Source organism: Mercurialis annua, linkage group LG1-X, assembly GCF_937616625.2.
Source record: "Mercurialis annua linkage group LG1-X, ddMerAnnu1.2, whole genome shotgun sequence".
NCBI classification, from domain to species: domain Eukaryota; kingdom Viridiplantae; phylum Streptophyta; class Magnoliopsida; order Malpighiales; family Euphorbiaceae; genus Mercurialis; species Mercurialis annua.
Genome location: NC_065570.1, coordinates 3497170 through 3520181, shown reverse-complemented (window position 1 = coordinate 3520181; position 23012 = coordinate 3497170). Strand labels below are relative to the sequence as shown.

General features: G+C 30.9%; 4 protein-coding genes across 6 annotated transcripts; all 4 read right to left on the bottom strand.

The window, feature by feature from the left end:
- Positions 1–820: 820 nt before the first annotated feature.
- LOC126664696 (transcription factor bHLH162) lies at positions 821–2862 on the bottom strand. Its single transcript, XM_050357206.2, has 3 exons — positions 2648–2862; positions 1925–2272; positions 821–1030 (listed from the first exon to the last, which is right to left on the bottom strand). Exons 1-3 carry the CDS (start codon positions 2768–2770, stop codon positions 935–937), a joined length of 567 nt encoding a protein of 188 aa, XP_050213163.1. The 5' UTR covers positions 2771–2862; the 3' UTR covers positions 821–934.
- A 9241-nt stretch (positions 2863–12103) lies between these two features.
- Positions 12104–16258, bottom strand: LOC126665175 (serine/threonine/tyrosine-protein kinase HT1-like). Of its 3 annotated transcripts, none has more exons than XM_056105450.1 (4): positions 16024–16258; positions 13939–15087; positions 13226–13681; positions 12104–12594 (listed from the first exon to the last, which is right to left on the bottom strand). In XM_056105450.1, the coding sequence occupies exons 2-4, from the start codon at positions 14695–14697 to the stop codon at positions 12343–12345; spliced, it is 1467 nt and encodes a 488-aa protein (XP_055961425.1). In that variant the 5' UTR covers positions 14698–15087; positions 16024–16258; the 3' UTR covers positions 12104–12342. The 3 variants fall into 3 exon arrangements, with proteins under 3 accessions (XP_055961425.1, XP_050213851.1, XP_050213850.1); XM_050357894.2 differs by having other exon boundaries at positions 13939–14412; XM_050357893.2 differs by lacking the exon at positions 16024–16258 and having other exon boundaries at positions 13939–15185.
- An 83-nt stretch (positions 16259–16341) lies between these two features.
- On the bottom strand, positions 16342–17727 carry LOC126662810 (uncharacterized). The gene is made up of 2 exons (XM_050356376.2): positions 16743–17727; positions 16342–16473 (listed from the first exon to the last, which is right to left on the bottom strand). Exons 1-2 carry the CDS (start codon positions 17478–17480, stop codon positions 16438–16440), a joined length of 774 nt encoding a protein of 257 aa, XP_050212333.1. The 5' UTR covers positions 17481–17727; the 3' UTR covers positions 16342–16437.
- A 179-nt stretch (positions 17728–17906) lies between these two features.
- Positions 17907–19508, bottom strand: LOC126665176 (protein MITOFERRINLIKE 1, chloroplastic-like). Its single transcript, XM_050357896.2, has one exon. It carries the CDS (start codon positions 19260–19262, stop codon positions 18117–18119), a length of 1146 nt encoding a protein of 381 aa, XP_050213853.1. The 5' UTR covers positions 19263–19508; the 3' UTR covers positions 17907–18116.
- Positions 19509–23012: the final 3504 nt, after the last annotated feature.

Sequence of the window (23012 nt, the reverse complement as noted above, 5' to 3'; positions counted from 1 at the left end):
AAAATGACACAAAGCGGACACGCGGGAATGACATTTTTCTAAAATGAAGAAAATGAAACGTGGAAAAAACATGTAAATAACAAAAATATAAGGATGCAATTTATAAAATTAGAAATTATATAAAATACTATATATATTAAATTTATTTATACATTTATGTGGCCGATTAGTACAAATCAAACATAACTGAATTCAACAAAAATAAAAAGATAAGTTTTATTTTAGATAACGTGAACAATAAAAATTATGGGTAATTGATTCCAAAAATTATTTGTTGAGATTTGTTGAGATTTTTTTATTTTTTTTATTTGCGGAAACGTCCCGAAACATTTCCTTATATTTTCCGGAGTTTCCGGTTTTCGAAACATGACAAGCAATTTCGACAAAATTTCCGTGCTTTTTAGATATCACAATAATATTTGTATGGAGGATGAGTGAGACAGAGTCAAATCAGAAAAGCAACTGTTGCAAGCAAATTAATTCACAAGCAATTTTTTTAAAATGTTACATGAACAGTTAAGTAAAATGGGTCAAATATTTTTGAGATCATATAGCATTTTTAAAAAAAAGTTACCGCTTAAAATAATATTATAAAACGGTTATCAAACTACACCTTTCTTATAAAACGGTTATTGAAATATAAAAAGTTAAAAAAATAGTTACCACTCTATTATTTTTTTAATAAAAAAAGTTATTTTACAATAATTTTTTTTCTTATTCACAGCATTAAAATGGTAACCTTTTCATAAAAAAAAGTAACAGTTTGGTAATTATTTTGTAAATTTTATAGTTCGGTAACCGTTTTATAAAAAAACTATAGTTTAATAACTATTTTGTAATGTTTCATAATTCAGTAAACTTGTAAAAGCACTATAATTCGATGACCTCAAAAATATTTAACCCTAAGTAAAACATTAATTATTCTTCAAAGCTGCTATTCATCAGTATATGACTTTGATTCTTGAATAAAGTTCTTTAACCTCTCAGAAATCCTTGCAGCTGATCCATTACCAGTCACAGAATTTTCAACCTGACGAAATTTAAATCACCAATTAGTCACACGCTACTTATTAATGGTCACTAATTAAGAACAAAAACTAATAATAATAAGTCTTGGTAAAATACTTTTACTGTTATCAATTTTTTTTTATAAAACGAATTATAAAATGTTATTATAGGCATAGGAGACGATATCTTTTAAAAAAGACCTTTCATCCACTTTTCAATTCTATACCAATGTTGAAAATTTGTTAATTTTATCTTATTTTGTATTTTTTTATTTCAATTATATCCTGAAGTATAAAATTGGCCTTTATTTATTTGACAAAAGTTTAAAAACGTTCTTAAAAAATAGTCAATTTAATATAAAAAGTTAATTTAATGCAAAATAGAGATTTTTTTGAATTTTTTTCAAATAAAAAAAATCAATTTTATGTTTTAGTGTACAATGAAAATGAAAAAAAATGCAAAATAGGGTAAAATTGACTGATTTTCAACGTCAGGGTATGATTGAAAAGGAGATAAAAGGTCGCAGTTTTTTAAAACATTACGCCTTTTTAAAAAACGGTTACCAATTAAACTCTTAAAAATTACAATTTGTCATCAAATTATAGTTTGTTTATATAAATGATTTATAAGATTATAACTTTTTATAAAATGATTATCGGTTTGCTTCATGACTCTGCATTCTTGTCTCGTGCACATCAGCAAGCCGATAACCGTTTTATAAAAATGTATAGTTCGATAAACATTTTGTAATTTTTTATAATTCGGAAACTGTTTTAAAAAAAATATATAATTCTATATCTATTTTTTTGCTTTTTATAATTTAGATCATTTTCAGAAAACCGTCATAGTTTGGTAACCGTAAAAAATTTAAACCGATAAATCTCTACCTTTGTATTCTTAAAAAAAAAAAATCTACCTTGGAATGGATTGAGTGATAAACAGTATCATTTAAAACAGAAAAGCTGGCATGAACAATCTCAGCTCCTTCTTCATGAAGAACACGAATGGTCTCATTGAACATTAACTGACCATCCAAACCAGTTATCAGAACAACTTCCAAAGCCGAACCGATCTCATGAACCTCAATTATCGGATCTTTTAGCTGCATTGGTGTCTCAGTAATATTACTGCTTACACTTGCGTTATTTGGCCTTTCAATGCTCATCAAACTGTCTTTTTTTTCTTTCATTCTCTCCAATTTTATCTGCAACTTTTTTATATAGTTTGCAGCTTTATCTAGCTGATCAGTAATAGGTAGCGGTTCCTGCAAACCCAACAATCCGAAAAAAGAAGAAGAAATTATGAATATTTTTACGGTTATCCAACTATAAAACGGTTACAATATTCAATTTGTTACATTTTAATAACCAAATGTACATTTTCCAAAAAAACAGTATATTATCCGATCAATTTAGGTTAGATTTGTCTATGTGACCGAGAGATTTCACATAGGCAAATTTTGATATGAATTGATCGAATAACCTTCCGTTATTTGGAAAATGAATGTTAGGTTATTAAAATGTAATAAAATTGACAACCATTGTGTAACAATAATATGATTAGTTAAATGCAAAAAGTTATAATGTAACATATATACAAATATTCATATATGTTGAGAGAAAAAAGATGAAAGAAAAACCCTAGAGCTGTGATGGGGCACAAGAGAGTTGAGCTTGGAGTAAAGATCCTTCATTTGATTTCTTCTGTTTCTCTCTATAGTTTTCCTGTCAGTTCTTGAAGAAGAACTAGGGTTTATCTCCATTAATATAGCAGCTTGTGCCTAGCAAATAAGTTAAGAAGTTCTTTTTTATAATTAAGGAAAATGAGAGAGTCATACACTCATTTAAGGCTTTTCTCATTAATCCTGTTGAAAGAAGAAAAAACATATATATATATATATATATATATATATATATATATATATATATATATATATATATATATGTAATTAAAGAAAGGCCTAATCAATCAATGGGGGTTGATCCAAGCGGTAAGCGGTTTGGTATCGCTTAACCAAGATCTCGGGTTCGAGTCCTTGCGAATGCAGAAAATTCCCACTGGCAGACTCACCCACCATGCTAGGTGCGCGACGCGGGTCGGATCCGGATTAGTCAGGGCGAAACTTTGGAAACCAGATGGGCTTACCAAAAAAAAAAGGCCTAATCACTCAAAAATACCTCATCTTTTCGATTTTTTTCGTTTATAGTTTCACCATTCAAAATTTTCAATTTTCACTTTCAATTGTAGTCATTTGTCCAAATTGAGGTTCAAAAAGGTTTAAATAAACTTTTCATATTACTTCATTTTTAAAATTTATTATGATAAAAATATAAATTGGAATAATATGAAATAATAAAAAAAAATACTTAAATTTTTTTTCCACTCTAATTTGGATAAAGAGTAATTGAAAGTGAAAATTAAAAAAAATGTTAAATTTAAAAATTTCGTTAGGTGAGGTTATAAATAAAAAAAATCAAAAATAAGGTATTTTTGAGTGATTAAATCTAAAAGAAATTATATGATATATATTGGATGCTATTGAAAGAAAAAAAAGGGTTCGATGATTTGAGAAGATGGTGGGGTTCTCTACTTCTCTGACTTTGTTTGCCATTGTTCATTGGATGGCTACGTGGGATTTTTCAGACCACTGAATATTTGAGAAAAATCAATCTGTTTCACTATTTCAATTTCGGCTTTAACCGTGTTCTAACATGTAATAATAAGATATTTGAGTTAATTTGGTGAGTGTTCAAATGTTGGTTTGGTCGGAATGCTATAAGACATGTAGTAATAAAAAGGAACAAAATACATGCATTAGGAGGGTATTATATAATACCCTATTTTTGCAATTTGATTACAACAATTTGACTAATTTTTTATATATTGACTTGATATTTTATTTTTTTAAATTAAATTCAAAAATAACTCCTATTAACTAGAATTTTATTTCTTAACACTCATTCTCTCTTTTTCTTTCCAATATAGAAATCTCACATTTTTATCTCTTTTCAGAGGGCGGAACTAGACAATTTAAAATGAAAAGGCAGAAAAAATATTATAGTAAAAAATATAACTAATTATAACATAAATAAAAAAATATATAAAAATAATGTATATCAAACCATACATATATATACTCAAGTAAATAGTTAGAATATTGGTAAAATTTAGGGTTAATGTCAAAAAAACTCACGAACTTTACACGTTTTCTCATTTTAATCACGTAGTTTAAATTTTCTCATTTTTATACACGAACTACCACTTTTTCTCAAATTCATACACGGTGCTGAGGTGGCACTACTCATTCATTGGTGTAAATTGACATCCACCTCAGAAAATTACACTAATGGAACCGTGATACTTCATCACCGTGAATGAATTTGAGAAAAAGTAGTAGTTCGTGAATGAAAATGAGAAAATTGAAACTGCGTGATTAAAATGAGGAAACGTGAAAAGTTCTTTAATTTTTATGATTTTAACCCTAAAATTTATAATAACTATATTTAAAAAAATTGAAGTACTAAAAATTAAATAACCCTTTTTAAAAGTTTGCGGGGGCGAATGCCAATTCACCCTAAAGCGCTGGATTCCCTCTCTCTTCCTCTCTTTTAAATTTTTTTCTCTTGTATGCGAATTCTTTTTCATTTTTTTAGATATGCGACTATAATATCGCTATCCCCGTCTTTCTGCCGGTTGCTTCATTGTCGTTTCATCATCGCCGTCTTTTTTCAATTGTTTCATCGTCGTCGTGTTTCTTTCGCTGATTATTTTTCGCTGCGTTTTTTCGATAGATTTTTCGACATCGGTTTTAGATTGTTTTTTTGATAATTTAGATTTTTTGTAAATAAATTATTGTATATCTATTATTTTTTTGTTTAGAAAAGGCGAAACCTATTTTGAGGTCTTTAAACTTTCATTTTTTGGTTCATCAAGTCCTTCAAATTTTATTTGGCTTTCTCAAATCCTTAAACTTTCATTTTTTGGTTCATCAGGTCCTTCAACTTCTATGTGAATTTGTCATGTCCTTAAATTTTTGTTTTTTAGTTCATTAGATTCTTAAATGAACATCCATTTAAAGACCCAAAGAACCGAAAAATAAACAATTAGGAATTTGAGAAAGGCAAATAAAAATTGAAGGACCTGATGAACCAAAAAATGAAAGTTTAAGGACCTGAAGAAGTCAAATAGAAGTTAAAGGATCTAATGAACCACAAATGTATAATTTAGGGACCTCAAAATAGATTCAGTTGTTCACATAATTATTTTATCTTTCTCTTATTCATAGATTTTTTTTTTTATTTTGATGTTACTGATTCTGTAAACAACAGATTAATTTATGGTATATATTGCAGTGCTTTTATGGTGTCTCTATGTTTTAATGTATTTATGCTATTTTCTTAGTATATCTACGGAGTTTTTTGACGTTTTTGCTACTGATTGTGTACAACAAATTGACTTATGTTTTTATGATATTTTATGGTGTTTTTATAGTGTATTTACACTAAAAACCCATAAAATACACTATAAAAATACTATAAAAAAACACCACCAGAAAATACAAAAATAAATTCATAAAAGAAAGGCATAAAATGTAAAAAAAAAAAGATTAAAACTCTGAACAGATATCTCAGATAAAAAAAATATGACATGCTAAGATAATTATGTTTTTAAAAAAGTTATTCTAGAAACTTTTCCTCCAAATTGAACCGACAAAAAAATCAAATAAAAAAAAAATAGTTGGTTCATATGATAATATTACTGTAAAATATAAATTACTTATAGATTTAAATAAATGTCTCCATCCTCCTCGACAACTCTGGTATATTCTGGCAAGTTTGGAAGATTATATATACAAATTTACATGTTTGTAACAAATTTTAGATTATTAGATCTATAATTTTTTGTTGCAATCATTTAAATTTATAATTTTATACTCGTATTTGGCTAGATAATAAATTTAATATTTGTTAAGTTTGTTGAATGGCTCTTAATAGCTCAATAACCCTTATAGATAATAACTTTTTTAACAATCCACTAGCACAGTTGGTATGTTTACATTCGAGAATTTGATAAATTATTTTCTATTAATGAAAGTTTCTACATCTTCCGATAAAAAATATATAATATGTTTTTCTAAAAAAATATTATTTTCTAATAAAAAATACTCCCTCCATCCCGTTTAAGAAGTCCTATATTCCATTTTAGAATGTCCCATTTAAAAGTCCCATTTAAAAAGTCTCATTACTATTTTTAGAATATTTTTCCATTGAAAACCCTATTTTACCCTTATTTTAGTTATCTTAAAAGAGTTCTATGGAAAATTTCATTATCATTAATAGGGACAAAACATGAAAAAATATGAAAAGATAAGAATAATTAATGTTTTTTTAATCTGTGTGTAAAGTCAAATGGGACTTCTAAAGTAGGACAGGGTGAGTATCTTTTTATGCGTTCAAACTTCAAATAGTTAAGATAAGTAATTTATGATGGATTTTAGTCGTTTAGTTCATAATAAAGATGGTATGGATGAGTTCTACTTTAATAAAGCTTGACCTATAAATGAGTATCCAAAAGATCATTAGTCCTTGTCTTGCCATTCTCGCTCCGACAAAAGCTTATATCAAAAAAAAAAGGTCATAATGCTCATTTCAGATTTACCTTCACATGCCATGGTTTGATTATACAACAAAAGTTCATTATCCCCTCTGAATTTGGCATAAAATATCAATTAAAAATAAGTTCAGAATTTTAGATAAAAATACTCATAAATTGGCCAATTTATTATTTTACCTCTTAAATTAAAGTGTTAAAAAATTAACAAATATTCATTTTACCCCTCGAACTTGGCACAAAAAATCAATTAAATTCAAATTTATGTTTAAAAAAACACCATGAACTTGACATTTTGACTCGTTTAATGCCTTTAACATCAAATTGTCCAATAATATTTTAACACATCATCTCCGATTTGTATTTAATGCACCAACCATTATCTGACAACTCATCTGCGGGGGGGGGGGGGGGGGGGGGGGGGGGGGGAAGGAGCGAAACTGCCAAATTCATGATTTTTTTTCAAAACTATTCATTTGGTCTTAATTGATCTTTTATGCCAAGTTTAGGGGGGTATATTGAACCTTTGTTGGTTAGAAAATAATTGGTACATTATATATAAATTGAAATTGAGATGGTAAAAGTCTATTGGACAATATAGAATTTAAGGGGTAAAACGAGTTAGAACGTTGAATTTAAGGATATTTTTGTTCAAAATGTCAATTTTAAAAATATTCTAGCAAAAAGTCACGAGTTTTGCATTATTTAAAATTTGTACCAAATTGAAGGGGATAAATAAACCTTTAGTGTTTTATTATATCACTTATATATTTTTCTTCTCAAATTCAATTTTCTTAACTCGAGTAATTATCTCATATAAAAGATGTGTTGCGTCAGTTTACAAGAATATATTTCATTTGTTGATAATTCTTTTACTTTTTTTATTTAAACGGGTGATTAAAGAACCAAAAATCGGGCAGTTGACCAGTCCAACTAACAAAAAAAATCAAATGAATTTTAAGTCATTATATTTTATTCAACTGGTGTTGAATTTGGAACGATGGTCACATCGGATTGGTGCTTAAAACATTGATTTAAACAATCAACATATATTTAAAATAAATCCTATATACTTACAAATATCACAACAACATCCATTAGGTAGTAGAGTCATGAAAGCAAATGTTTGTTTTTGTTGAAAAATACCATAACACATTTGCACTAAATTTTTCAGTAATTATCAAAGTGTCCTTCCATTTTAAATGTTACTTGAAGTAGTACTCTTCTTTTCATAAGATTATCCTCTTTATGATTCTTCTTTAATAATTTTCATAAGTTTGATCTATTTATTTTTAATTCGTTTTTAGTTATTTATAATTTAAATTTAAATTTTTATAGTTAATTAATATATAAAAATCCCATTAAATTTTATAATATTTTAACTTCATTTATTTTTATTACTAGTATTTGGAAAGGAAATACTGAACTTTATAAATTAAAAATATCCAACTTCTTAGCACATGTTTAGGAAATTTGAAACAATCGAACCCCAAACATCAAGATCAGACCTAAAATTAGCAATTCGAGTTAACAAGTGAAATGTCACATTCTTTAATCAATAATAGAGCTATTATATCCTTGAACGTTTTCTTATACTTATTGAGAATCAAACCTTGACGGACTATAAATTTAAATAATGCTAGCATTGTTGATCCTCCCCAGTTCTTGAACGAGATCAGTTAAATGTATTTTTCTTAGTGAATTATGTAAGATTATCAATAACATAAACACTCTTAATTTACAAATTGAATATCGATGAGAAAAGTTCAATTAAAATCCGTAGCAATTGTAAACCATTTTGATTTGAAGGGAGTATGTGAAATGGCGAATTATGTTCGCATGTGGTGTGTATAGAAATGGGACCCAATTATTGTGTGAAAACATTGTTGTTCATAATTGGAATTGTGAACATTATCTTGTCGGTAAGGAAACTAACAAAATTTCACTTTTTCTAACAAAGAAAATTTCACTACCTGTGGCTGAACTTGTTTTAATCAGTCTTTGTGAATATCCAATATTCCAATTCATTCCCATCTTTTTGATTTAATTGTCTCCAATAACCCTCATTTTTTTCTTTTTTGGGGTTTTCACTCTAATAATCAATTTCGGCTTTAATTTACTTTTATACTGATTTATATTTGACATTTTAAAATTACCATATAAAAAAAAATTACTATTATTTTTATACCATTCATATAAATAAAGCTCTAATAACGCAAACTTTCATAATTACAATTATTTTCTCTCTCTTCAGATTTCTCTTTTTTTCTCTCAAGTCACCTTTCACACAATTCTCAAATAGTTGTTCCGCTTTCGCCTTCGCCGTTCCGCCTTCGTCTCGCCCCCATCTTTCTTTTATCTTTTTGATTTTAAATCTGAATTTTTTATTTATTTTCAGATCTGTAATTTGTTTATGTTTTAATGTTTTTTCACCATTAAACATGTATAAAGAGTATTTTTAAAGAATCTAATACTCATTTCATGTTATGTAGAGTGATTTTATTATTTTATGGAATAAAACTCTGTTATTTCTGCATTTTTTTGTGTTTTTGTGTATTTATCCATTTTTGTATTCTGCAGAACGATTTGTTGATGATGATTGATTTCTTAATTATTGTATTGTTACAATGTTGTTGATTTTATGTTGACTTTATTTTGATATCAACTGATTTTTTTTATTTTAACATTGACAAATAAGATAATATTTAATAAACTAAAAAATTAAATTAAATTAAATTGAGACTAAATAATGATAAAAAAAGTAAAGTTTTTTCAGAAAGTAAAGGAAAAAAAAAGTTGGTATGAAATGTAAAGATTTAAAAGTGGTATTGATAAAGTAATGGTGAAAAAAAAAACAGTATTTCATATAAAAATCTCTTCCTTCTTTTCATTGGTGGCTCTTATTAAAGTGGCTCTTATTAAAATTATTTAATTTTTTTATTTAATTGGTTGAATAGATCAAATCAATGAAATTGGCTGAATTGATAATTGAACCAGTTGGAATCTAAATTTATTTAGCTCTGAACCAATAATTGTACCTATTTGACCATACATTTGATTTTTAAAACATTTATTTAAATAATTTAAAAACAATGCAAGAATAAGAGGGTATTTAATAATTAAATTTATTATTGAAATTAATATATTAAACACTTAATTGTTTTAAATTGATTTGATAATTTTAAAAATGTTCAACTTAACTTATCCAGTTAAGTTAAGCACCGCTCTAAACAATAAAACCAAAAATTTAATTTATTTTTTTTACTGAAAAAATTAAATTATAAAATATTAATTTTATCATAAAATAATTTTTATATCCTTATTATTTCCAACTATTATTCACGAATTAAAATATTTTATCTCACGTACATTAATTTTTTTATTTTTTTAATAGCACAATGAACGTATTACACTTAGATCAACACTTAAAATTGCAAATTATTATATTTTTTATTATAAATAATTTTTCCATCTTTTTTATAATTAGGAAGGGGGAGAGCGCTTGTGGAAGAATTTGAACCACGACCTATCTTTACTTTTTTATATAGTTTATATGTTATATATAATATTTCCACTCTTTGATATTATTTGGACTTCTGTTTTTAATACACAATATTGATTATCAGTCTTAAACGGTTTTTTCGAGTTTTAAAAACTAATATTTTATTTTAAGAACTAATTTTCAAGTTAAAGAAGAGCATCATTATAATCTTTAACAATTAATTATCGATATATGCAACTAAAATTTATGATTTTTATTTATGATATATGAAATATTCATAATATTTTTCAAATTTTATTAATCTATATTTTAAAATTTTAAATAATATATATTTTGTATTTAATAATTATTTTTAAAATAGTTAATGTTCAAAGGTTTAATATATAAATTTTGATAGTTTCTGTAATTTTCAGTAATTACAGTTAGTAAAAAAACCCATCTAATTCAGCGTTTAAAAAAAATCAACAATTATTATTTTCAGCATTTAATTTTTGACATTTGATTTTTAATTTTATCAAACGCCATATAAGTTTCAGGAGCTAATACGCCATGCAAAAATTACAAATAAAGCCCAATCTAGTATTAGGCTAATGTTGGGCTCATCCCAAGTTCCAACACAAAATGAAATGGTCGAGCATGACACGATCCAATTAATAATTTGGACCACACTTTGAATTATAATCTAAATGTTTTAATAGATAATGTTTTAATAGCTTCCATTGCACATGAAAGTACACTGCTTCTATACAGGATTCCACAGCATGGAGAATGTGACTTATAGAATTATCTCTACCAAAAAAACAATTGCAAATTCAATTAATGCTGAGATATTTTTGCCTGTATAAGTATGGCTTTCATCAAAATAAATAACAAGAACTGACTACTAACTTAAAAAAAAAAAAAGCCATTCCCTGCTAACGTGACCAATTGCCAAAATAGAACATTTTCCTTCTCTCTTTTGATAAAGATATTATATTATAGTTACGGAATTCACCGTCCAACTTAACATAAACGATTAAAAATATCCCAACTGATAATTTTTTGGCTCGTTTGAAAATAGTTAGTCAGGACTTTTCAATTTTAATTGTATCCATTTTTTTTAGTTGAAATTCTGGAAAAAGTTCAAATGCGTATTTTATATTGGGCATTTTTGGTCTAAATAATCTTTAAATATATCAAAAAGCACTAAAGAATGAGACTATTTGTCAAATATGGAGAACATTTGAATCTTTTTACAAATAGACAAACTTCACTTCAAAAAGATAGGCATAATCTAAACTGAAAATTAGTAAAATTGACAATTTTAAAAAATTAAAATATAAACGAAAAAAAAGTCAAGCCGTATTTTTTTTTAGTAAAATTAAATTATTGTACTCTTAATAATATTTGTCCAAAACCCACCGGTTTGAACATTTTTAATCTTAGTTGTCAAGTTGATGAGGTGAAATGAACCTTTATTCACAATAAATGTATATGACTTGATAGCAATTTGAATTTCCATTAAAACATGCTATTATTATAGTCACAAGTGCAAAGATCATCACATAATCACCAATGTATAACATAAAATACAATGTAGCAGCCGTTCACTCACGGATTCTTAACTTAAACAGAGTATATAATTATTATACAACATGCTACGTATGAAATTATATTTAAGGAATAAATCATGCAGTGAATGTGTTCAAAAGTCACCACACTCTAACACATAGGGTGTGCTAAAAATCAAATCAAACTAAACCGATAAATTCAGCTCGGTTTGGTTTGACATAATAAACAATTCCTAACTTTTTTAGTTTGGTTCGGTTTTAAACATAACAGAATTCAGTTAAGTTTTAATGTAAAAAGAACCGAAAAACCAAACCAAGCAAAAAAATCAGCTAAACCGACTGAGTCAGTTCAGTTTGGAAATTTTACATCCTTGTAAATTTAGTTCGATTCAAACATAATGCAAATGTTCATAGCTTAAAAGAAAGAAAAAAGAAAAGCAAAGTCTATTCATTTTCATCGGCAAATGTTCATAACACCCTAAAATGTGATACTTGCCGTCAATGGATGCCTACCAATCTATAAATTCACTCACATGAATGTGACAAATATATATATAAAAGTACAAATAAAGAGGCTTAATCAGAAACAAACCTTTTTTTCTTAAATACAAGTAACCCGGTGTCCTACAAAAGCCGGGTCATATAACAAGAAAGATTCATGTGAATTTAGGTTTAGGCATTACTAGGATGATGAACAGGACCAAGCTTTTGAATCCAATGGAGAAGACCTTTCTTATGATCTTGGCAAGTTGTGTTTATTACCAAATTCAGCGTCCCGTCACAGCTGAGTGATGACTCGAAATGCTCTAATACCTTCACAATCTGCCAAAACTCAGGCCTTTTATCCGGTTGCAGGGACCAGCATTGCTCGATTAAGGCTTTCATAGCAGCAGGGCAACTTCGTGGGATAACGGGTCTCAAATTCTACAAAGACATGGCAAATAATGTGGGTCAGAACAAAAATACGTTAATGAAAAGATTGATTTAAATAGAGTACATATAGCAATCACCCGCAACTCTAATTTAGATCCAATAATAGTGCTACATTAGAAGTAAGCATTGTGATCATCTCATGCTATTATCAACCTCAGTTCAAATCATTCCTAAATCAACTTCACCGGCAAGAATCTCCGATACTAAACACAAATTCTGCTAGCTCTTCTCAGGTTTCAGAAATAATGCAATCTCATTTACGACCAATAGCACTATTAGCTATTATCTGTTAGTTTTTTTTTTTTGGAACCTTTTTATAATCAACCCCTTACAGGAATTTCTTAATTACTACATTGATGAAGAAACAAATGCTTCTCATCAAACTAGATTCACATGCCCTTCAGTATTCATGCCAAAAATAAAGAAAAGAAACTCGTCTTAAAGACAAATTTTTCGTATGGGTGCCGAAAATGACATGATAGCCATCCTCGATAGAACTATCTTTCACCAAAAACACTAATACTTCCAACAACAAAATTATGTTATGCAATTTAAGATGTTTGAAAAGCAACAAGTTGTAAATCCAAAAAGCGATGGACAGGGATAACGAGTAAAGAAATACCTTATTCACTACGGCAAAAGCAGCTTGTATGGGATTCATATCTTCATAGGGGATTGTTCCGGCCACCATCTCCCACAAAATTAGCCCAAAGCTGTACACATCTACCCCTTTTCCGTAAGATTTCTTTTTTATCATCTCAGGCGCCATCCACCTATACGTCCCTGGGTCATCAGCCAATAAGTCACAGTATGCCTCCTCACAAGCTATACCAAAATCAGCAATCTTCATCTGAAACTCTTGATCAATAAGTATATTCTCAGGTTTAAGATCTCGATGAATAACACCTTCGGAGTGAATGTATTCCATTCCACGAGCAATTCCCAGAGCTACTGAGATTAATTTCTCTAGCGGAAGAGACTTGTGCTCCAACTTATGAAGGTATCCTCTCAAGGAACCTTCAGATAAATATTCTGTTATAACACAATAAACTGGCGGCGTCTTGCATGCTGCTACAAACTGCATCAGATAATAGATTACGTACACAGTTAAACTTCCAATAACAATAATTTCAGTACACAGTTAAACTTCCACATGTATTGTTCATCAATTAGGTAATCCAGTAACCGACTAATAGTATGATGACTCTATTGGGTGCAAGGCAAGGGAACAACATTAGCATATTCAAAAGTTTTAACATTAGCATACGAACAATAACATACATGAAAGAACAACGAAAACTAATATAATGTACAGGAAAGGATGAATTCCATTACCTTAATAACATTTGGATGGAGAAGTCGAGATAAAAGGGCAACTTCCCGGTCATATTGATTCTTTAATCTAACTGCTAATGTTACATTATCGTCATCATCAGGTGCCCGGATAATTTTAACAGCAACAGGCTTATCCTTGTATACACCATGGTAAAGCCTGCTATGTGCTCCATGAGCAAATCTAAGACCAAGAAACAGCTGGGACATATCAACACTAAATTCATCAGCAGCTTCTACAGCATTAACCTGTCCTCCAACATGGTCAAAATACTTCGTCCAAGCCGAGTCCTTTTTAGACTTCGACTTATCATTACCCTTCAATGAAGTCAAGTACCGAAGTGGACTTGTATGACGTTTTGATGATTTGGTTTCTACAGAACTTGCTGCTTTATCTTGATCTTTTCTACTAGGTTGCGGGGTTGAAAACCGCTTCCTCTCAGACCTCGCTTCCTTAAAAGTATCCGACAGGTTTATCTGCGGCGAAGGAGATAAAGATCGCTGTTTGTTAGCCATAGGATGATGAAGCTGAATCTGAGAATCAGCAGCAACAGAGGGTTTATGATTGGCAAATGAAGCAGACTTCTGATGGGTAAAGGAATCAAATTTCTGATCAGAAATTGACATTCCAGGCCTAGATTTCAAATCTAAATCACCCTCTCCCTGAACATGAAAAGATCCCAATCTTGAAGAATCAAAACGATGACAAACTGTATGTGAATACTTTGCTCTCCTAATCCAAGAACCACTCTCCTCCTCCATTTAAACTTATCTCAATTCCACCAATAATTCAAGAATTCAAACCCTAAAACAAACTTTTTAAGATGAATTAAAAACAAACCAACTTGAAATCAAGCAACTAAATTGCCAAATCTCTCCAATCCCATCAACAAGTAACCTCTAAAGATTCAAACTTCAAGGTCAACTACAATCAACAAACCACTCAAGCTCAAGCAGACAAATCAAATAATAAACCACAATAAACTTCAATATTTTCTCCATTAACACACAAAAATAATCTCACACACCATCAAAAAAATTGATCACCACCACCAAACCAAACCCAAGACCCAATTTTTATTACCTTCAAAGTCAAATGAACACCTTCCTTATAAGCCTGGAAAATGCCACATAGGTACCCACCACTTGCCACTAAACAAATACAATTAAAAAATCATTTTATATTCAAAGCTTAAATAAAAAAAATAAACTCAATTATTATTAAGAAAACCAATCATTATCTCAAAAACAATCATTTCAAATACAATTTCACAAATACGAATTAATTAAAGAAAAAACAAATATAACCCAGATACTAAAATGACCTCAAGAAAAAATACCCACAAATTAGAATCTCAAAAACAAAGAATTAAATAAAAAAAGGCGAGTGCTTTTACCATTAAGATAGTGACGTTATTCTCCTAGAAAAATCCATGAATTTTATTTTATTTTTCTTATTAAAGGGTTCCTGTTTTATGTGCATGCAAGAGAATAATTTAATTTCGAAATCTTTAATTTAATTTTACTTTTTGTGAAGATGGGAGAATAGAATATTCTGTATGTGTTGTTAAAGAGTTGGATGGAATTTTTAACTTCGTATACGTATTATATACGGCGACGGTAGACCCGACATGTTGGCAAGAATCTCCGATACTAAACACAAATTCTGCTAGCTCTTCTCAGGTTTCAGAAATAATGCAATCTCATTTACGACCAATAGCACTATTAGCTATTATCTGTTAGCTTTTTTTTTTGGAACCTTTTTATAATCAACCCTTACAGGAATTTCTTAATTACCAAATTGATGAAGAAACAAATATTTCTCATCAAACTAGATTCACATGCCCTTCAGTCTTCATGCAGAAAAATAAAGAGAAGAAACTCGTCTTAAAGACAAATTTTCCGTATAATTATCTGCTATACCAGGGTGCTGAAAATGACATGATACTATGACAGCAATCCTCGGTACAACTAAAAACACTGATATGTCCGACAAAAAAATTATGTCATGCAATTTAAGATGTTTGAAAAGAAAGAAGTTACAAAATACATAAAGCGACAGATAGGGATAACGAGTAAAGAAATTACCTTATTCACTACGGCAAAAGCAGCTTGTATGGGATTCATAACTTCATAGGGAATTGTTCCGGTCACCATCTCCCACAAAATTAGCCCAAAGCTGTACACATCTACCCCTTTTCCGTAAGATTTCTTTTTTTATCATCTCAGGCGCCATCCATCTATGAGTTCCTGGGTCATCAGCCAATAAATCACAGTACGCCTCCTCACAAGGTATACCAAAATCAGCAATCTTCATTTGAAATTCTTGATCAATAAGTATATTCTCAGGTATAAGATCTCGATGAATAACACCTTTGGAGTGAATGTATTCCATTCCACGAGCAATGCCCAGAGCTACTGAGATTAATTTCTCTAGCGGAAGAGACTTGTGCTCCAACTTATGCAGGTATCCTCTCAAGGAACCTTCCGATAAATATTCTGTTATAACACAATAAACTGGCGGCGTCTTGCTACAAACTGCATTAGATAATAGATTACGTAATTAAGAAAGAGATTCGCAAAGCAGTATTTCAATAACAATAATTTCAGTACACAGTTAAACTTCCACATGTATTGTTCATCAATTAGGTAATTCAGTAACCGACTAATAGTATGATGATATTCCAAATCACATGATAACTCTATTGGGTGCAATACCAGGGAACAGAATTAGCATATGCACAAAAACATATACGAACAAACAACGAGAACTAACATGATATACGAGAAAGGATGAATTCTGTTACCTTTATAACATTTGGATGGAGAAGTCGAGATAAAAGGGTAACTACCCTGTCATATTGATTCTTTAATCTAACAGCCAACGTTACATTATCGTCATCATCAGGTGCCCGGATAATTTTAACAGCAACAGGCTCATCCTTGCATACACCATGGTAAAGCCTGCTATGTTCCCCATGAGCAAATCTAAGACCAAGAAACAGCTGGGACATATCAACACTAAATTCATCAGCAGCTTCTACAGCATTAACCTTTCCTCCAGCATGGTCAAAATACTTCGTCCAAGACTTATCATTACCCTTCATTGAAGTCAAGTACCGAAGTGGACTTGTATGACGTTTCGATGATTTGGTTTGCATAGCCCTTGTTTTCTTATCTTGATCTTTTCTACGAGGATGCGGGGTTGAAAACCGCTTCCTCTCAGACCTCGCTTCCTTAAAAGTATCCGACAGGTTCATCTGCGGCGAAGGAGATAAAGATTGCTGTTTATTAGCCATAGGATGATGTAGCTGAATCTGAGAATCAGCAGCAACAGAGGGTTTATGGTTGGCAAATGAAGCGGACTTCTGATGGGTAAAGGAATCAAATTTCTGATCAGAAATTGACATTCCAGGCCTGGATTTCAAACCTGAATCCCTCTCTCCCTGAACATGAAAAGATCCCAATCTTGAAGAATCAAAACGATGGCAAACTGTATGTGAATACTTTGCTCTCCTAATCCAAGAACCACTCTCCTCCTCCATTTAAACTTATCTCAATTCCACCAATAATTCAAGAATTCAAACCCTAAAACAAACCTTTTAAGCTGAATTAAAAAACAAACCAACTTGAAATCAAGCAACTAATTTGCCAAATCTCTCCAATCCCATCAACAAATGAGCACTAAAGATTCAAAATTTAAGGTCAACTACAATCAACAAACCATTCAAGCTCAAGCAGACAAATCAAATAATAAACCACAATAAACTTCAATATTTTCTCCATTAACACACAAAAAAAATCCCACACCATCAAAAAATTTGATTTACTGTTACAACTGCTAGTCTGCTGCAGTAACATAATTGTTAGGCGCCGAAGCAAATACCACCAGTGAATCAATGAACATTGGGATCGAAAAGCTATTGCTATGACTTTATCAAAGCAGATACATGTGGAATAAAACATCAAAATTTCACAACCTAAGAAAGAAGTGTCATTTTTGTTCAACAAATTAATTATTTCATACAAATAATAAACTTCTAACACAACAACTTGGGAGTTTATTTCTCTAGAATGTATACAAATTAACAAAAATTACCAGTAACTCATTAAAAAAAAAAAAGCCAGATAATAAAGGATAAAAATGATTAGGCGCCCGATCCTCCATTAGAAGTCAAGAATCAAGAAGAAGCAACTTCCAATTCGCGCAACTCCTTCTGCTTCAAATACTGATGCAAAAGAGTAAGCCTAGCAGTCTCAAAAGCAAAGTAACCCAATGCAGAAAAACAAGCACTATGAATCACTCTAGGTCCCATTCCTCTAGTAAACCCAACCCAACCCTCCTCCTTCAAAATCTGCTTCACAGTTGACGAAACCCCAGTATACATCGCAGCTGATACCTTATCCAAAACCTCCTTATTCACCTGTGTCATCAATCTAGTTTTAACCACATCAAGTGGCGTAGTTATAGAAGCCGAAATCGCCCCGGCCAACGCACCACAACACATACTCTCAATTGGCTGCAAATAATTCTTATCAGTCTTGGCCATAACAGCAGCTTTCAGATACTCAAATGAAGAATAACTGAGCACACCAGCAGGTAAATTTCTCAACAAAGTAGCAGAATAACCAGCATAAAGACCCAAAACACCATCTTTTTCCAAGATTTTCAGCAAAACTTGCCATGATCTTCCTTGAGCGCCAGCCTGCATTCTTTGAGTGATCAATTCTTTAGGCACCATAATAGCTGATGACACAATGTTACCCATGGCACCAGCAGTAGGAGGAATAAGCAAAGACGGGTAGTTTTCAAATTTGGATAAAATAGACTTCCCAAATTCACAAGTACCAAAATACAAAGCTGAAGAAGCCGTGGAACCAACGATCACAGCTGATACGCCACTGTAAAACCCTAAAATACCCTTTTGTTGAAATGTTTTAACAATGGCATCGACTGTACTGCTGTAAATCTGAGAAGCCCCTTTTGTCTGCATCTTTGTCTTGATAGTGTCAAGCGGGTGTAAACAGACGTACGTAAATGCGCCGGCTATGGCACCGCCTCCGGCGCCGATGAGTGCTCTCTCGAAAACGGAGAGGTTTTTCATTAGGGTTTGAACCTTTGGGGTGTTTCTGGAAGCGGGTTTGATCCATTTGGGTGCGGATTCAGATAGAGAATTTGAAGCAAATGGAAGGGTTTTGATGATGGTTCTTTTGCGGGGGTTTTGAGCGTTGTTAAAGTGATTGAAGAGATTGGTAAAGTCAGTTTGTACAATAGAATGTGGATCTGGTGCTGGAAGACCTAATGATGCACACAGATTAGACTCCATTGTCGTAAACTCTGATGCTGCTGCGTCGTCTTTTTAGTGGTCCAATATCAAGCATAGATCAAATTACTTTGAGATTCTTACATATTTCAGATTGAGACTGAAACGGTGTCGTTCATTTCAGATTGAGACTGAAACGGTGGCGTTTGAGTGAGATGCATTCAACTGATTTTCTTTTGGTCATTTAGTTGGTTCTTGAGAAGCTACTCTGCATGAACATCGACAAGAACATACTGTATAACATTGAATCAAAGCCACATTTTTATGTCTGGAAATCCGCAATCTACCAAGTGGCTTGTGTCCTGTTATATATTTTGTACATTTCTTTCAGACATCTTTCTCATGTTCTGTTCTTTTACATTTTAAACGGATTAAAATTCATGGACAAAGTTGTTTTAGTGTTCCAAGATATAAACACTTAAAAAAAATCACGAAGGTGTCCATATTTTAGTCGATAAATTAATTGTCATTCAGGGCATCTAAATTACAATTGAATCAGTATGGTTTGACCTAGCTAGAGTGTCATTGTTAATGAAGTGAATTCTTATATTACTGTAGACATACTGCAAAGATTCTCATTGAAAAAAATATGAAGAAAATTCCATCTGATTATATTTTGAGGCGATGGAGAAAAGATGTAAAACATATACATGCCTATGTCAAAAACTGTTATGATGATGAGGGAAAACATGGGGACAAAATTCGATACAATAATTTATGCTCTTATTTTTTTAAGACTGCGGAGCTTGCCATGAATTCCGACAAAAAGTGTGAATTTTTGATGAATCACATTGATGAAGGAATAAAAAAAACTTATGGATGACTCTAAAAAGACAATATCAAAGGAGACGAGAGGTAATGAGGAACCAAATGAAAATTTAGGTGATGAGATACTTAGTCCTTTAAAAGCAAGGATTAAAAGTCGTCCTCCATCAAAGAGAAAAGAATCGAAAGTAGAGCAAATAGTGAAGAAACATAAAAAAATGTAATTTCATATCATTAATTTATTTTTATGCTAGAGTTGCATTATTTAGTAATTTAACTATTTTATTTGTGTGTTTTGAATCTACAATATACTGAAAAATGAGCAAAGTCATAATACCTCATATGTACCAAAAAAGCGAAAGATAGATCTTACCGTTATAACTCTTTACAACTTATTTAAAAAAAATCCTTTTTTTAATTTATATTTCCACATCTTCTTTTATTTAGACTTGTAAGAAATATGAAAATGCAAGGAATCAAAGGGCTAATAATCACCCATGGCACCTCAACTTTGGGGGTGCGGGCGCTAAACCCCCTGAAGTTTAAAAACGGGCAGTAAACCCCCTGAACTTTGAGGCGGCGCTCACTAAACCCCTTTTGGACGAAATATGACCAAAATACCCCTGGCGCCGTTTTTTTGGTCAACTGACTTTTTTTTCAAAAAAAAAAAATAAATAAATAGTGGCGCCACGTCAGCTGCCACGTCACCAAACTACCCTAAAAAATTAAAACACCTAAAATACCCCTAAAACACCCAACCCAATCAAATCAACCCAATGAATTCAACCAAACCACTTTCACCCGAACCGCCATCACAACCACCACCACCGCCACCACAACTGCCGCCGCCACCATAACCACCACCGCCGCCGGGATCCGTTCCTCACTGAGGAACAGATCTGGATCTATTCCTCAGTGAGGAACAGATCTGGATCTATTCCTCAGTGAGGAACAGATCAGATCCGTTCCTCACTGAGGAACAGATCAGATCCGTTCCTCACTGAGGAACAGATCAGATCCGTTCCTCACTGAGGAACAGATCGTGGTCTGTTCCTCAAGTGAGGAACAGATCGTCTGTTCCTCACTGAGGAACAGACCGTCGTCTGTTCCTCACTGAGGAACAGACGACGAGGGATCTGTTCCTCTTGAGGAACAGATCGCCGGATCTGTTCCTCTTGAGGAACAGATCCGGAAGATGACCGGAAAATTTTTCCGGTCATCTTCAACGGAGAAGATGATCGGAAAAATTTTCCGGTGTGGTCCGGTCGGGTGGAGGTGGTCCGGTCGGGTGTTGAGTTAATCTTTTGATTTAGATTGGGTTGATTTGTTTTTTTTGTCTTTTTCTAAATCAAATTAGGGGTATTTTGGGTGTTTGAAATTTTTAAGGTATTTTACTGACGTGGCAGCTGATGTGACAATGTCAGATTTTTTTTGAAAAAAAGTAAGTTGACCAAAAAAACGGCGCCAGGGGTATTTTGGTCATATTTCGTCCAAAAGGGGTTTAGTGAGCGCCGCCTCAAAGTTCAGGGAGTTTACTGCCCGTTTTTAAACTTCAGGGGGTTTAGCGCCCGCACCCCCAAAGTTGAGGTGCCATGGGTGATTATTAGCCGAATCAAAGCAATATACCACAAGCAAGTGAACTCAATGTTCAAAAGAGTCCAGAGGTATGTTACCAGTTTATATAATTTGATTCCAAAATTTAATAATAGTTAAATTTATGTTTTTGCATTACATGAAAGATATTCTAAACAACAATACATAATGCAGGGGAAAAATTCATCAGGTGGCTATTGTATTGATCTGAACTATCCATTATAAAGGTAATTGTATTTTTTTAGCTAAAATCTATTTTTTATGGTCAGTTCATTGAGTTATTATTATTGAATATGTTTGCAGGTACAATTAGAAGTTTTTACCAATGGAATTTGCTCATTTAATAAGTTGTCAATGGATATTTGGTTACTGTATTTTTTAGGCACAATTACTCGTATATTTGCTAATTAGTAGAATGCAAATCGTGTTTTGGTTTGATTGTTATATGACAATTCATATTTAATTACTAAATTTTTGAGGCACAGTTACTCATATATTTGCTAATTGATGGAATGCAATTTGTATTTTTGGTTTGATTGTTGTATGGCAATTTATATAGCCACAATTGCTCATTTATTTGCTAATTGGTAGAATACAAAATGCGTAAATTTGTCATTTTTAGTATGGTAATTTATTTTGATTTTATTATAGTTGAATTTTTTTTTGTTTATGAGAATTGCTGTTTTTTTAAAAAGGTATTGTTGAGTTTTTGTTAAAGAAATATTTTAATCAGTCAAATCATCATTGAATTTTAAAATTATTATTTTTGAAAATTAAAGAAAATATTAATTAGTTTTTTTAAAAAGAATAATAATATCATAATCAGGTTCAGTTAGAGATAGTATATTTTACAAATCTCTCTTGACATTAATCTAAAGAAAAAATCTGCAGTAAATTAAAAAGTAACATATAACAAATAAGGAAAATTAAGATAGAAAAAATGATTTTAACAAATAATAAAAGGATAAAAAAAGTGGAATGTATATTCTCATGTGCTGACATATACACCCTAAACATAGATAATAAGAGTTTATCCCATTAGCATTCATTAGCATCAGTTTTTCGATAGATTAGTGTGTTTCGTGTTATAACCACTTAGTGTGGTATAGCATTTTTCTACGACGATAGGCACAATCGAATCTGAAAATTGGTACAATTGACAATTTTAAAAAATTAAAATATAAACGAAAAAGAAAGTCAAAAAAGTCGAGCCATATTTTTTTTAGTAAAATTAAATTATTGTACTCTTAATAATATTTGTCGAAAACCCACCGGTTTGAACATTTTTAATCTTAGTTGTCATGTTGATGAGGTGAAATGAACCTTTATTCACAATAAATGTACATGACTTGCTAGCAATTTGAATTTCCATTAAAACATGCTATTATTATAGAG

Bases quoted from the DNA above. Each gene is read 5' to 3' on its own strand.
- LOC126665176 (XM_050357896.2), bottom strand. From the start codon at position 19,262: ATGGAGTCTAATCTGTGTGCATCATTAGGTCTTCCAGCACCAGATCCA.
- LOC126662810 (XM_050356376.2), bottom strand. From the start codon at position 17,480: ATGGAGGAGGAGAGTGGTTCTTGGATTAGGAGAGCAAAGTATTCACAT. The intron at 16,474-16,742 runs GTAACAGAATTC...TATCTAATGCAG, and splicing joins TCCATCCAAATGTTATAAAG to TTTGTAGCAAGACGCCGCCA.
- LOC126664696 (XM_050357206.2), bottom strand. From the start codon at position 2,770: ATGGAGATAAACCCTAGTTCTTCTTCAAGAACTGACAGGAAAACTATA. The intron at 2,273-2,647 runs GTTTTTCTTTCA...TTGGGTTTGCAG, and splicing joins TGCCCCATCACAGCTCTAGG to GAACCGCTACCTATTACTGA. The intron at 1,031-1,924 runs GTAGATTTTTTT...AAATTTCGTCAG, and splicing joins ATCACTCAATCCATTCCAAG to GTTGAAAATTCTGTGACTGG.
- LOC126665175 (XM_056105450.1), bottom strand. From the start codon at position 14,697: ATGGAGGAGGAGAGTGGTTCTTGGATTAGGAGAGCAAAGTATTCACAT. The intron at 13,682-13,938 runs GTAATGGAATTC...TATCTGATGCAG, and splicing joins TCCATCCAAATGTTATTAAG to TTTGTAGCAGCATGCAAGAC. The intron at 12,595-13,225 runs GTATTTCTTTAC...ATGTCTTTGTAG, and splicing joins CTTTTGCCGTAGTGAATAAG to AATTTGAGACCCGTTATCCC.